We start from the raw sequence: 16,468 nt of genomic DNA on the forward strand, positions 1-16,468 counted from the left end.
TTGAATAACTAAATATATAAAGACCAATAATATAAATATACTCAACGAATGCATAAATTACAGAAAAAGAAATATCTTGAAATAATAAAAACTCAAAATCTATTTCTGCAGCAAAATGTAGTGTCCGCTAAATCTCTATTTTCCTTCTTTTCTTTAAGAAATGTGCTAATGATATTTTCAAAATACTTAAAAATTCGATTCTTATATAAGATTACATTCCACCAGGATAAGGTTTTGAAACCAGCCATTTGTTATATATATATATATATATATATATATATATATATATATATATATATATATATATATATATATATATATATATATATATATATATATATATATATATATATGAATTGCCCTGATGTTTAAAATAGCTAGAAAACTTTGATATCGTAGACGCAGGTGCTCCTTTTGAAATCGCCGAGAAGGTTTACTCCTCTAAGCATTTGAGGTTCTTTCTCTAAAGTATCCGTTTCGGGAGTTTTTATTCCTTGAATTTTATATTAGTAAAATTGGTTTCCAAACATGAAGAAAGGGTCACCTTCACTTAGTGTTGGCTAGATTCTGAAACGTACCCCTACCACAATAGAATAATTCAGGTCCACAGAAGACTTTCAAACTGTATTTCCGTTCTATTGAGTTCCGCACAAGTGATTGCGCAAACTTTCTTATCTCGTTTTGGAACATAAAATGCAATAGTTCTGGATCCTGATAAAAGGCTGAGAAGATTCTGCAGGGCCAGAACTTTCTAAACCATTCTAGAAAATTTACAAACTTTGCAAAATTGTCGGCATGTTTGAAAATTCTGAGTCTAAACATTCATGAATATTCTAGAACATTTCTTCTACATTCACTTAAATTTTGACCAACTAAGGCTAATCAAGCACTTAATTCTCAGCTACTTCACGGATTCTTCAAGAAGTCTACCTGTGCCATTGTCTTTTTTAACACTTAAATTGTTCTACATCAAATTGGTAAAATCATTTTACTACTTTGACGATAGTATAAAATGCCCAACCGAGTTCCCAGTTCCAACGGGATTATCTTATCATTACTAATCCTATTTTAAAACTGCAGGTTTAATCTTTACGGTTTGCATGCTGCAGGCAAAATGTAATTTCTTTAACTGTTTAAACAATGTCGCTTAGAGCTAGCTCCGTTATGATTGAAAATGTCTAATGACGTATACAGACGTGACTGTAATACTTTATGGCATAAAATCCTTCTCCACACATGTAATATAAGATAAAATTCACACTTAACCGGTCGGCCTTATCAAAATAAATAATAGAAAACAGCCAGACAGCCACACGATGAAAGAAGTATAGATTTAATATCTCAACATCATTAAATAAAATAAAAAAAAATTTTATATACATATTAAAAACAAATACACATTAAATAAAAAAAAAGTCGATATGTTGTTAGGCATTTAATTGACAGTTTATATTTCGCGTCGCATTTGTTTGATCATATTTTGCACATCTGGTCATTTTGTTAATGGTTATTTGAATATATCTATCTATTGATAATTATTTATATAAACAAATTGTAAAAGATTTATTGACATTTAGTACTTACTAATCAATTTTATACAAATTTCTTACATCTAACAGTAATAGTAGAAGTAAAGAACGGGTACTGTACCGTCTCACGTTAAAATCTCATTAATATAAGCGTGGCTTGTCCAGGTCTGCATTGCTCTACGGTAGTCTTGGGCATTGTTGTTCACTTTTGAGATCGTTCAGATTAGTTCGTTCATTTATGGTTAACTAGTTCGCTCTTTTATTTCTTTTGATCTATTGAATAATTAACATTGGGCGTTTAAATTATAAAAGGTTATTATAAGAAGGTATAAGGAACTAAGAACGAATTCGTCGCTGAACTAATTCGCATAGTTTTCCTGAAAGAGCCCTTTTTTGATGAAACAATTTTTTGTTTGGAATCGCAAGGGTTTGGTGTACTTTGTTTATGCTTGATGTCATGCCTTGATACGAAAATATTCACAATTAATTGAAAATACAATAATATTGTTATACTTTTGCTTCATCCATAAGGGACGGTGTTGTATGATCCCTCTAAAAAAATGTAATTTATAGTCAAAATATTCGATTTAAGTATAAGGTCGAAATATTTTTGGTTTTTTTATTCAAGTGTTGCTTTATTGGTATGCCAATTTCTTTTGATTTGTTCAAATTTTTAGAACTATTTAATATTTCTCAAAAGGGATCGTTTTACTGGGATTGGGTAAAATGATCCCATTGCATTTTTTACCAAACAGTTCACATAAAAATTTAATTGTTCTTTTACATTACAACACATTCGAGACCCGCCACATGATGGGGGATCATTACCTATTATAATTTTACACAAAAAATAGGGATCATTTTAACGTATATAAAGGGGAGCATTTTACCTATAACGACATATTTAAATTTCGTCATAAAAACTGACCTTAAAATTTATTAAACGCCTATCCAAATATGTCATAATATTATTAAAAGTTAACAGAAGCGAAGAGTAAAATAATCAGCCAGCGAAAACTAATACAAAAAAGAAATTTTACGTTGAAATTTATCTTACCATAGATCATAAGTAGGAAAATTAATATTTTTTGCCACGAAACAAGAAATAGCTTTTAAAACGCCATAAGTTTTATTAAACGATTAATTTAATCACGTGGAAACCATCTATCGATAAGTAGGTATATATGGCTTTCATTGGCAAAAGTATTGGTTATTCATGCAGATGTTCAAATTTAATTTAAGACGATCAATAAACACGTAAGGAAATTCATTATTGGTACATCTTGACTTCAAATTGTTGTTAACTAAGAGTTTTCGACAAGAATACATGAACTACCCGTTGCCAGAATGAAATCCGCTTGGGTTGAGTCGGTTGAGTTGGTTGATGTAGATTAACCATTAAAGAAGAAAGAAATAAGAAGGGTGGAAAGAGAGACACAAATTAAGGAACAGACCAAGAGCCGCTCGATGATGATTATAGATGCCCTATACTTCTCTCAGGAGCTTTCTTTAGCTTATTTATATAATTTTTCCATTTTTTATTATAATTATTATCTGTTAAAACGTCTGGTGAAGATAGTAACGGGATACGCAATTGGAGTCGCGCTAGTGGTTTTCATAATTCACCGAGTTATCTAACTCAAATATTAATTACTACTACCTTGAAAAAAATGAAAGAGACTATTGACTTGAAGCATTTTATTTTTGTATGTCAGTACAAACAAGTAGTCAAAAAAATATAACAAATAAATAACACAAAAATTGTTAATTATTTTTATGATTTGTATAATATAAGTAGATATGTAATACCTGTGAACAATACAATAATAATATACGAATCCAGTCAAGTCAGCCAGCGGGTCTTTAAACTAGCAAACATTTCAACTCAAACCATAATGATAATACTCTCAGTCAGATCAGAATTCAATTGAATTGTCTGTCGTTCATTCGTCCATTGGCCTAAACTTGTCTTCTTTGTCAATATAAATAGACAGATTGAAGAATGAAGATAATGGTCACCAATAAATTGTAGAAATATATAGGTAGTGTTTGTTGTTCTCAGATTTTTAGAATAAAGGTGTTAATAATACCAAAATATACCTATAAGTAATTTAATATCAGTGACTATTTGTTAATATGAGAAACATTTGTCTAATATGGCAATTAAACACTAATTTATAACAAATTTTGTGGTTTTAATGGTCTTAAATTTAAAATTATTTCATAATTTTTTCACATATTTCTCTTAAGGTTATGTGACCACTAGCTTTAGAGTCAATAGTCACTTTTTAATAAAGAAAAGTGCCATTTTCAATTGATGTATTCAGATGTAAACCTCTACGTCGGCCAAAGAAGTTCGAGAGTTATTTCTTTTCTTCTTTCATTGAAAATAAGTTTGTATATGACTTGTCTTAGAATACCCGGTAGGAACGAAGTATCTTTCAATATCGATATTAACACCATTAATTAACACCATTTGACGGTAGCCATATGAAAAATAAAGTTATAAAAAACAGGTCCAAACTGGAAGCATTAATATTAAATTAATGGATAGCATCTGCTTCCGAAAACAATGCCAAAGAATTTCGAGAGTTATTTCCTTTCTTCTTTTATTGAAAATAAGTTTGTATATGACTTGTCTTAGAACACCCGGTAGGAACGAAGTATTTTTCAATATCGATATTTCGAACAGGCATATAATAAATTAACACCATGTGCCGGTAGCCATATGAAAAATAAAGTTATAAAAAAATAGGTCCAAACTGGAAGCATTAATATTAAATTAATGGATAGCATCTGCTTCCGAAAACAGTTTGTTCCGGGTCCGCTTGACTTACCATGAAATTTTAAAATATAAAAAAGTTTTGTGGCAGTAAAAATGTTACACTGTTTTCGGTTAACGTTACCCATGAAATGTGAAACGTGCGATAAGTAAATTAGTTCCATCAGTTGAAAATATCTTTGTGCTAGTCAATTCAGTAAGAATCGATACTTTTTGTTCTTTCAAGGACCCAAGTAAAAGGAAATATATCACTTCTTGCGTCTGTAAGAGTAAATAAAAAGATTGCATTAAAAGTGTTGTATCTATATCATATTTAACAAATTAATTTTTGTTTTAGAAACATTTTTGAATACAATAAAACAATGTCAGATTACCAAAATATAAATAATAAATATTATTAAGTAATAATTTATAAAAATTACATCCTACATATTAGAACTATAGTAATATTTCACCCACTAAAAACATGAATAATTATATTTATAAATTATAAAATCAACGTAATAGCCTTAAAACACAAAAACCAATTGATAAATCATCTTCTCAAGACCATGTTGTCTATATCTATTACGTGAATTAAATTCCAAATTAATTATTTATAAAGAGACGGATGCAGGATCGGATCAGGCATTTAATGGGTCCTAGATCAGGCATTTAATGGATCCTATTTTCAGGATTGAGAGCAGAAGACTCTGTCCCGAAATCAGCGGTGGTTCAGTGTAAGCATAGGTTTATAATACCACTTGCATAAATAGACTTTGTTTTGCAAAATATCTTCTTTTCATTGATTAGAGACTTGCTGGTTCCTGTAAGTATAAGCTGTTTTGCCACTATTTTCAAGACTTTAAATTAAAGAGATATACTCGGGGGGGGGGTGGGTTTCGGTGAGAAGGCGGTAGTGTTATACTTGAAAATTTTTCTTCTTTAACCAAGTGTCTGCGCTTTGAAATCTTTTCAAATTTTTGTTGTTACATAATGGACTCTATTTATAAATAGGTTTATTAGTTAATCCAACCCTGGTCATATGTGTAAATGTTTGTTCAGCTAGACGCCATAAAAATTACTTTTTGTATTTTACAAGAGCTACTACTACTATTAAATCACGTAGCTAATAAACTTAAACTTCGAGTAATATTAAAGATTAGTCATTTTTTCAAATAAAATTAGTTTTGAGCATACTTTTCAATTTATATTAAACCATGGTTTTATCTTAAAATAAGCATGGGTATTCTACATTTACAATTAACAGACAAAAATTCTGTTTTTGGCGAGTCTATCAAACTTTATCTCTACAAATTTTTTCGAAAGTGCTGTGCTTTCTAATAGATAACGTCGACAGCACTGTTTTTGCTAAATGATTAGTACATACGGGAAGTCATCGGTCTAAGAAAACACAGCAGGGAATTTCGGACACTATGACCACTTGATAACATTACAATTAAAGTTATCAAATTATTGTATAGTCATGATTTTATTACATTGTTTATATGTTAAAAACAGTTCGTTGTTCCTGAATCCTGAGTATCCCACGTGGCAGGGCCCTTTATTGAAAAGATGGATTTTTAAAATCCCTATCTTCCACTCCAACATGAAACAAAAAGTGTCTAGTAGCTATTTTACTTTTGTATTTGAATTCTGGTGGGAGCGCTAGAAACACTGAATTTTGTAACAAATGCATACGTTATTTACAATGACCTGCACTTCCACCAATATGATGATTTCAACTATCTAGGAAAAAGTTGATAATCTTAAATCGGCTGAATAGATTTAAAAAAAAACATCACCAATTATAATCCTAATTAAACTCCTTTGATTAAAAAAATACTAAGTCGGCCTTGACGTTGCCTAGAATGTCAAAGGCTAACTTATCAGCCTTATAACCGTGCGTTTGAGCGAGGGACAAAAATAGGATAAATTAAGATATTAAGTAAATTAAGATTATATTACGCAATCTCAACGTGACGAATGTTTGAATATTATAAAAATTATTTTTAACATTTTAAAGTGTATACCTATATCTATTAAAATTAACTTTAATATTTAATATTTAATAATATTATAATCTATTCAAGACTAATTAATACTACAGAACGAACATCTTCTGAAATAAATAACCAAGGAAATCGGTATATTGACTTAAGTGTTACACACACAATTAAAAAATGTACATAGTATTAATTCAAAATGTACTTAAGTAATAATAATAATTTATTTATTATAATACAAAATATTTATTATTACAATAAAAATAACTAATAATGTATTGTACCTGTATTCTGCCTTTTTATATACAAGAAGTAACAGAACAAATTGTCCTGCACAAATGAATTCAATAATATCCAAATTTATAAACAAAATTCAATTTTCTGAAAGATAAAATTCAATTTATTGAAAATTTAGAATTCGAGTCACAAATACCTGAAATTTATTTGTATTGTTGATTTAATTAAAATTGACTTTCTTGTTAGTCCATTTCTTTAAGCAAAAGTTTACCTTTAGCAAGTAAGTACTTTGTGCTTAACTCGAGAGTCTAATAAATGTAGCAGATTGTTTATAAATAATTTTCCTTATCATACACATCTTTCAAGATCTGACCATGCTGTGTCTTACAATTGTTACTAAATCTGTGTCTGGGCTTTTGCAAATGATCTTCGATTTACTTAAAACTATCTTTCTCTGCGCATAATCAGTACCTGAACTTAACGAGACCGTTAACTAAAAAGATTTTTTATGGAGTTTTTGTAATTACCATTTCTGCTACATGTTGTATAAAAATATTACTAAATTATTTTTGTATTTATAATCTGAAATCAAATTAAATACCATATACTTACTTACTTGTTAAAAGGAATTGATTGGCGCATAATTAAATTAAAAAAACTAACTTAAAATTATTTATTGCTCTTGCTAAAGAATCTTCTATGTAGAGAAACTTACCGTTTTTGGGGTAGTGTCCAAAAATCCAATGCCCTTAATTTGATTTACCATATTCCTTACCACTATGTACGCGATTTCTGTCATGACATATTCAAAACACCATTGCCAATAACGAGTCACGATCTGGGACATTCTAGTTCGGCTGTCTCTATTATTGGCCACCTCACTTATGGGATTAAGAAACTTCCATGTTCCAGTAAACATTGACGTTTAAGTTAATTTTCGTCAATTACTGCTTGAGTTCACAGCTCCCCCTTGTTTGATTGTCCACACTTTTTTCGAAGCGATTTTTGGTGACTATGTAATCTGTTGTGCGATTCAGAAAAACTCGATTTTAAAATTGTCCACTTTTATTATCTTCGTTCATATCCTGTAGTGTGCGTTTCTTGCGCCAGAAATTAGACCCAGTATGTCTTCCACTTCTCTTTATCGCCAACTGTTTAATGCATCAAGTTATCTGCAGATACAGATTTTTTGATATTGCAACAAATATTGAGAATATCCAAAAGACAAGAAAAATTTCTTATAGGAAAAATAATTTTTTATTATGCGCCAATCTAGCCTAGACTTTAGTAGACATAATGCGTATTTAATGATTACGTATGCATTGAATAAATGTAAACACCTGGGTCTGGGTTATAGTTTTTAATTACATACATATAATTTTTTTTAGATAGGTATTCACATTAATTTTTCTTAATTTCTAATAAGCAACATCTAATTTTAATTGCATAACATCTTGTTTTGATATTTAAATAATTTTATAAAAGGTTTATTAGAATTATGTTTTGATATAATAAATAAATAGCTATAGGTACATAAAATATCTAGATATAACATTAATAGTACTTGACTACGCGGATTTTGGATAGGAATCTTGGTTAATTTTCATGGCATTGACACATTGCTTTATTAATCTTATTTTATGGATGAACATATAAGTTTATGGTTTGTATATATGGCTTATATTAAAAATTTAATTAAATTTGTCTATCAAATTTATATAAATTATTATGTTTCTCTCATTTATGCAATTTCGTATCCTAATTTTCACAATTTTTAATGCAACAAGTTTAAGTAGGTAATTGTTATCATTCAATAATTGTTTTTGACATACCAATTATCTACATGTAAACAATTAAAAATAGTTATATTTTAAATAAAACGTGGGATTTATTGCAAATTTCATAAGAGAGTAGCACTGTGATTAGAAAAATAGAACTGTCATAGAACTTTTTATATTCGGATTATTTTTCGGAAGACATAGTTAAGAAGGGATTGCAGAAAACTTTAATTACAAAATTGATTTGTTGCTATAAAACATGTTAATTAAGTTTTATGGAAACTAATATATTGTAAGTAGAAAAACATATTTTCATTTTAAAGGGCTGTCCACTTTCTGCTGTTTGAGTAGTGAGGAAGGGTATTTTTTTTTAAAGGATTCCGAATTAAAACATTCCGAGTAAAATTACAACAAGCAGTTCCGTAGGTACACAGATAATACAAATTTAATGAAGAAACAAATAATTTTAATATTACAATCATATTTAAAATGACCTTAGTCAATAAATTGTAATAAAATTTAAAAATAAACCGCTTACATTTTTAGGTGATATTTATCCTTACCTATACAAAAAGATTGTCTCAAAAAATTTGTACAAAAATATCGTCTGTAGAGTGTGATAGATTGGAATATTTATTGCATAATAATTTTGTATGTAGGTATGAGTACCTATTATTACGCTTAAACTATGTTAATGGCCAATTTTAATTGGTTAATTGAACATAAGGTGATAATATTTGACTTAAATTAATTTATTTTGCTAACTTTTATATTTTTGGTGTACTTTAAATAAACAGTAGTGATACAAATCAATTTTGTACACATGACTTCAAAAAAAGGTTATTGTATTTGAACAAAAATGGTACACATGTTATCAAAAATGAGGAATTTGAAGAAATTTAGGTCGCTAAAAAATGATCCAATTTTATGAGTGTGTCATATACGATTTATTAAAGGATGTAGGTACTCTTTATTTTTAAAAAGTAAAAAATCATCTATACATATAAAATGCTTTGTCTTCAATGACTGACTGACTGACTGACGGATCAACGCAAGGTTAAACCGCTGCGCTGATCGTAGAGACCTGAAACTTGGAAGGTGTTTTCTCTGTATGACTTAGGCACCAGAAAAGTAGGATTTACCGAAATTCTACTCTTAAGGGGGTGAAAACGGGGGAAAAAATTTGTAAGGGACATTGTGATTCCTTGGTTCAATCTAATTCAAATTTTGCATAAAAATTCTTTAACTTTAAAATAATACTTAACATATAAATCAAATAATTTCAAGTATCTCAGTGTGGCTTTTGAGCTAATCCCTTTCTTTTCTTGACCGGGCTACGTGGTTAATGCCTTGTCCTGACCATGAAACGTAAAGATATGTTGAAAATTTCGATTTCGAAAATGGAACCACTACAATATATTGAGAAGTAAACAAAATTATTTGAACGTGCATTGTTTGTAAATTGTGACCAATTTTTCATATATTTTTTTGGGTACGAGTTTAAAAATCTTAATTTGTTATTAATCATAATCCAAGATTATTTTTAGTGTGTGTATTTCAAATAAAATATGAACTAAAAAAAACATTAAATGCTGGTTTCGCAGAAATAATGCTAGATTTTCTAATAATTTATATTTTTTTAATAGTTTTTGCAAGGTAAACAATAAATTCTACTTTTTTCCAATTAGGTATGTATGTGAATTATTAAATGTACATTTTATAAACATATTTTTATTTTTTTAAATTAAATGAATAAAATATAATTCATTGATTTTTTTTTTTCGATAAATTTTGAAAAATAACAAAACTATCAGAAAATTTCTATTCATTCATGTTGATTGATAATTATTGTTTAGTTGGCAAAAAATTTATATTGTTATTGTGGAAATTTATTAAATGTTTATATCCGGTCGGAATGAAGTAAGAGGAACTTATTTTGTTGCTTAATTCCCAGTGATAAATGTTGCATCATTCAACTTAGTAAACTCCCTATGTAGACGTAAAGGTGAAAGAAAGAAAATGAGCTTTTTTATTGAATTATACAGTTTTTAGTATATTTGGTGTTGTGAAAGGGTAAAAAGCCGAAAATCGAACCTCTTAAACTTAGAACACGTGTGTAAACACCTGAATATGGAGAAATTCAACGGGGTTTCAGTGGCTAGTGAGCACTAAGCCAACAAATTTTTCATTCAATATAATCGACTGATAGAGTCACTCCTAAAATCACAAATAAATAAATTTTAACTCTTAAAACCTCTTAAAAGTAACTTCGCATGGCCCTTTCCCACCTTATGGAATTCTAGCGAATACTTGGAATTAGTACGGGGCAAAACGAATAAACATTTTAGTTGGTTAGAAAGTGTTCTCGATTCTTTTCATCAACATTATCAATTTCAGGTGGGAAAAATCAGATCACTCATTTTTTTTTCAATTACTTATTTTTTTCTCTTTTCTTTTGTCAGCTCATTTTATTAATAAAATTTAAAATTAAACCAGATAAATTTAAAACTAAACCAGAAATATCTCGTTGAAGCTTCATGGTCTAATAGAAAGAAAAGTAGGTAATCTTTTGGAATTCTACATGGGTGAGTTTTGACTGTATCGACGCTATAATTTGATTTGAAGTTCAGTAGATTCGCATCGTTTTTGTCTGATTTTTATTTACAATTCTCACAATTGCATACAAAATACCCTCGATTTAGATAATCGTGGGTTCTTTGATGATGAAGGTGAAGGTTCTATTTTTTACTCAATACTTTGAGATCTGTTTCCAAAACAACCAACGAAACGAAGAGGAATAACAGTAAAAGCATATACTTATTATAGTTTATTTATTTTAAATTAAAAAATTTATACACCTGAATTTTTACGTATCCAATCTCTGAAACTTGCAACTCGCGTGTAAACGCCTGGATATGGGGGTGTTGTGCATGGTTTAATTGACCATGATACCAAACCAACAACTTTTCCATTCAAAGTCAATGGACCACCAGAGTCACCCTAAAAATCATAAATAGTTAAATTTTCACGCTTAACAGGACGACGCGACGTACAAATCTTATGGGAATTGGCTCCCAACTAAATTAGCTGAATTTTTTTTCCGTTGTTGTTATAAACTTTCTGAATAGATACCTCAATGGATACAAAGAAAAATAACAGTTTTGAAATCCATTTGTTTTTTTAAATAAAGAGAATGTGTTGTCTGGAAATAGGGTACTTCTGTCCTACTTTAGGTTTTGTTGAGAACACTCAGACAAACATTTTCCACCCGCTCCCATAACAATCTACAGCCGAAGAGTTTTTTCCTGGGTTAGGCTGTTTCTTCAGTTTTATTTCCTTGATTAACAACATATCAAAAAACAATCTAGCCAATTCTTATAAGGTATATGTGCGTTATCATTTATCAAAAACAAAACTTACATTGCATTGTCCTTTCCATCCTTCTGGAACTCCAGCGCACAAATTACTATTATAAACAGTGTTGTAATGTATATTTTTGCATTCTTCAATGTCCACAATGGTTATGTTTACTTTTTGTAATCGTTTAGGTAAAATTCCACCACTCTGAAAGGAAATAAATGATTTTCAGATGAAATTTTTTTTTTACACTCCGTAGATCACTCGAACATCATAATAACAAATTCTAAGATGCTTTCATGATTTCTCAGACTATATTTAAAGTTCATAAATATTTTAACTTACAGCAGTGTATCCCCATCCAGCTAAAAGTACGTTGCTTCCTCCTGGTGCAGGTTCATCTTGTTCAGGTAAAACTGCTGGTTGAACATTTCCACCAAATACTGCTGGTTCAGCCAACTTTTAAAATTTAATATCGGATTAGTTAATTTCGTATGAATTATAAAAAAGAATTTATATTTTACATACTTTTAATAATGCAATGTCATTTTCACTGCCATAATAATTCTCGTGAATAATTTTTGATGCAACATCAATTACTGTTTTATCATTTGCGTTTGGATCGATGTCCACAACACCATATTGTATAGATTGGGCTCTATATGAAAACAAACAAAATTTTAATAATTGGCTTTTAAATCTAGCTTCGATACTAATATTCTTCTTGAATTTTTTAAGCGTAACATGAAATATACTTATTTACAAAACCGCGATGTATTCGAGCAAATATTAGCCTTGTCTAAAATGTAAAATTGTTATTGTTTTTGGGGACATAACTCTCAACAGCCTACAGGAGATGTGAGCCTCCTTACTTAGATGATTGATTTACAATGATAATTACTGTATTCACAATCTGCTTTGCAAGTAAATAGCTTTTAGGGCACAGCAATTATAAATATGAATGTCAAAGTCGGGGATAGTGTAAAAAAAAAAATTAATAATAAATTTCTTACGAAGAAGCACAATGTCCTGCTGTTAACACGTAATCTTTAGAAATTAAAACTCCACCACAGTTATGACTGCCACCATAACTTCTTAATGAAATCTTTAAAAAAATAATTTTCTCATTAGTTAAACAATCAATTTATTCAAATAATACAAGAATACTTACTATTGATGGAACATCTCCTAAATTAGCATCTACTCCCCCTACAACTCTACCTTCAAGGGATGCCCCTACAAACACAAAAATATAAATTGTTAGTAATACACTTTTGAAAATTATTTTAACTAATTATTAATACCTAAAATTGGCGCAGCCAATGAAATTAGAAGTATACAAAATTGAAACATTATTGTATAATTAAGTTGCAAGTACTGTTCAAAATTCTTCCAAAATGTTAGATTTTATATCGTTTTTTCCGACATGTACTTTTTATCTTAAATATATTTATAAAACGTTTCAATGTTATCAAGCATTGTATCAATTATTTAGGTGTAAATTTGGAATTTATTGGATTATTTTTAATTATATGAACGAAGTTAGCCCTTTCCTTAATTGTTTAAATCTAAATTTAGTGATTTTTCAATTAAAATTACATATAATTATTTAAGGGTAATAGAATTTTCGACAGTATTCAAATTAGAGTCGACGAAAATTGACGAAAATTTTAGAATCAACCTTTACTAAATTATCTAAAGGCATTATTTGGGTTTGATTTATTTCTAGCGTTGTTGATTTTGAGCATCATCAGTTGATTTGGCAACGAATTGTTTTCCCTAATTTTCGAACTTTAAATTATTTTTCACTTTTATCAAAAATATCATCTAAAATTTTAAGAAGAAAATAGAAAAATTTTTTAAGGTAGCTAATGAACGGATCTAACTATAATGAAGGGATTCTCTTTTCGATGGTAAACACACCGATAAACTTTCGTTAACTCTATAATTATCAAACAATGATTTCTTTATCATTTCTTAAAATATTTCAAATCTCATAGAAATTTTTATATTTATAAAAATTATCTATTAATACCCAATTCATAAAAAACAATAATATTTGGAAAAATATACGTCAATGATGATCTGTTTGAAGTGGTTTAATTCAAGCTTGACATCATGTGGTTCTTAGTCAATTTTTTCTTCTTGTCTCTTATTTTGATTTTTTTAAATCTAAAATGTAGTTTCGATGGCCATTCAAGTTCAAAAATTGGGGTATAACTCGCAAACATAGGATAAAACAGTTAAGTTTTCTACGATCTTAAGAATTTTACGATAAAATTTATCCTACTTAATTCACTCTAATCAAACACTGCCTGAGAATTTATTTTTATATACGATATTACATCATTGTCTGCAAGTACCTACTCTTATTTCCGCACATGACTCGGCAATAATTACATATTATAGATCCAGTGCTCATGGGCATTAATAATCAATCATTGATAATAATCTAAACACACAAATTGTTGTGTATCTAGATTAAGTACTAGTACCGAAATAAGAGCTGAAAAGGTCCCAGGGAAAAACTAAATTGGGGGCCTCATCCAAAAATCACTCGTTATAATAATATTGTGGAAATGCAAAGTTATAAAAAAGTACTTGGTCGATAAAAAAATTTTACTGCAACTTGTAGAAAGAGTCATGATATTTATGATGTCTGACTCATTGAAAAGACTCATTATACAAGCGCTTTCAAAACATTTCATAACATAAAAACCGCAAGAACTTATAACTAAATCCTCTTTTTCCAAGATTTTACGGTAGAATTTTCGTTTATTATTTTTTGTTGAAGTTAATTTTGCGAACTCTTTAAGTTTCGATGGACAGTATCGCTAAATTAGTATATCTTGTCCCATTGACCAACGTAAACAGTTTTTGATAAACGCTCTTATAACTACGAAAATTCTTCCAGTAAAATCTTATAAAAATTGGTACCAAAATATGGTCATTTTCCGAAAAAATATTTCTTTTTTTGAGAAATATGAGATGAAAATTCTTATTAGTTCAACTTATATAGAGATTTGAAAATAAAATATTTTTCTTATTTTTCAGATTTCAAAAAACGGCGAAGATCAAAACGACCTTTCAATAATTTGTGGAAAAAATAAGCGAGAAAATTTTTCAGTTTCGAGTGTTTTTTTACAAAAAAAATTATGAGTGTTAATTACAATTTCGAAATTTTTTATAGAAATTTGACAACATTCAAATTGAATGAGAATATATCCAATAGATAAATTTTGTTTCGTAAAAATTTACATAAAAAGAATTAAATCAAAAAATTATTATTTTCCTTGAACTGTTTCGTTAGAGAAGAAAATAGAAGAAACTGTTGTACGAAATGACATCGCGATTAAATCAACGTGCAATAAGCATTTTAGCTGGTTTAGCTATAATTTTATTATTGTTATTAATAATCTTCTTATGGACGGGTGTACAAAATGGTTTATTTAGTAAATCACATCATAGTAGTGGTAGTGCCCATAAATTAACCGGGAAATCGAGTGTGATCAGTTCAATATCAAAAACAATTAGTGGTAATATAATGACACCATCGTACTCAATATCACATAAAACGAGTGTCGATGATCTGCTAAAATCGAAAAATACGGAAAGTGTTGGGAAGAAAATTTTTATACCTCCTACGAATATTGACTCAACAAAAGGTAAGTTTTTAGATATATACATTTATTCCAAGACCGTTTTTGTTCAAATTGAATGAACAAAAGCACAAAAAGCAAGATTTTTTGCTATAAATTCTAATAATTCTGTCTAAAGTATTCGCTTTACAAAAAATGTTTGCGTATTTATAAAGAACAACTTTCTAATTAAAGCATTCATCTAATGTTTGTCAGTTATGAATGAGATTGAGATTTTAATTGAACCTGAAAACTTAGATCAAATTCGATTCCGGCTTAAGATGTGTGCCTTTAAAACTGACATTTTCCTTTTGAAGCATTTTCCCCGATTAAATTTATCAAGTTTCAAGCATATATCAACAGATTTAAGCAAGGTAAAATTCCCGATGACTTTTTAAAATTATTTTTTGCAAATCATTTATTTCTCAAATCAGATTTGTGATTTAAAAAGCGAATCGATTTTTTGTTTTTGTAAAAATTAAAATTATCGGCTTGACTGGAAAGCGTCTAGCATATTTCCGGCTGCGATATTTTAATGTTTCATCTTAACATCGATTGTTGATTACCAAATAAAACAAAATCATGTTCTAATATCGATTGTGAAATCAAGTAGTTTATATACTTAGAATTAAGTATGATGTAAATCTTCAATTTTACCGACTTAAAAAACATGTCAATCAAAATTCACTTTTGTTTAATTTTATTGAGATATTCATAAATTTTCAAACAAATTCTAAACGAAAATCCTTTCTGTGTTTGTAGGTGGTCCCTCGATTCTATTTAAACACAAATAAATAATTTTTTGTTTTATTTTTAAGTGAATCTTGTAGATATTTATCGCACGTATGTTAAATATTAATGGTTTTTTTAATATAGGTTTTATTTCGTAACAATTTCTTTTTAAAAGTTAATCAAGCATGAGTTTTATGATTTAAAGATGTAAATGACCACAATTTATAAACAAAATTGATTTTTGCTTAATTTATTAGTTACCTACTAAACACTCGGTTTTCTTATTTGTTACTTTAATTAAACCTCCGTAAATCTTTAAAAATAATTTTTAAAAAAGTGAACATATGGTGGTACCTACCATGTTTGCCTTTAAGAAGTAATGTTTTTCGTTCGTTGATATATTTTCAACTAATTTTTATGTTTTAAGCTC

General features: G+C 28.7%; 2 protein-coding genes across 2 annotated transcripts in view; one reads left to right on the forward strand and one right to left on the reverse strand.

Annotated features, from left to right (window-relative positions):
* Nucleotides 1–11,120: 11,120 nt before the first annotated feature.
* On the reverse strand, nt 11,121–13,059 carry LOC123305998 (trypsin-7-like). The gene is made up of 7 exons (XM_044887859.1): nt 12,973–13,059; nt 12,840–12,904; nt 12,682–12,773; nt 12,197–12,326; nt 12,014–12,127; nt 11,732–11,875; nt 11,121–11,311 (listed from the first exon to the last, which is right to left on the reverse strand). The coding sequence occupies exons 1-7, from the start codon at nt 13,019–13,021 to the stop codon at nt 11,162–11,164; spliced, it is 744 nt and encodes a 247-aa protein (XP_044743794.1). The 5' UTR covers nt 13,022–13,059; the 3' UTR covers nt 11,121–11,161.
* A 1,950-nt stretch (nt 13,060–15,009) lies between these two features.
* The window catches only part of LOC123305978 (A disintegrin and metalloproteinase with thrombospondin motifs 9-like), a 165,989-nt gene continuing 164,530 nt past the window's right edge, over nt 15,010–16,468 (forward strand). Inside the window, exon 1 of the mRNA XM_044887822.1 lies at nt 15,010–15,333. Coding sequence (XP_044743757.1) covers nt 15,213–15,333 — 121 coding nt within the window. The 5' untranslated portion in view covers nt 15,010–15,212. The remainder of the gene's footprint in view (nt 15,334–16,468) is intronic.

This window comes from Chrysoperla carnea, chromosome 1 (genome assembly GCF_905475395.1).
Source record: "Chrysoperla carnea chromosome 1, inChrCarn1.1, whole genome shotgun sequence".
Classification (NCBI taxonomy): domain Eukaryota; kingdom Metazoa; phylum Arthropoda; class Insecta; order Neuroptera; family Chrysopidae; genus Chrysoperla; species Chrysoperla carnea.

Excerpts from the sequence above, each read along its gene's own strand:
- LOC123305998 (XM_044887859.1), bottom strand. The coding sequence starts at position 13,021 with ATGTTTCAATTTTGTATACTTCTAATTTCATTGGCTGCGCCAATTTTA. Across the intron at positions 11,876-12,013 it reads CTGGATGGGGATACACTGCT|AGTGGTGGAATTTTACCTAA; the intron begins GTAAGTTAAAAT and ends ATTTCCTTTCAG. Across the intron at positions 11,312-11,731 it reads GATGGAAAGGACAATGCAAT|GGTGACTCTGGTGGTCCATT; the intron begins GTAAGTTTTGTT and ends TATGATTTTTAG.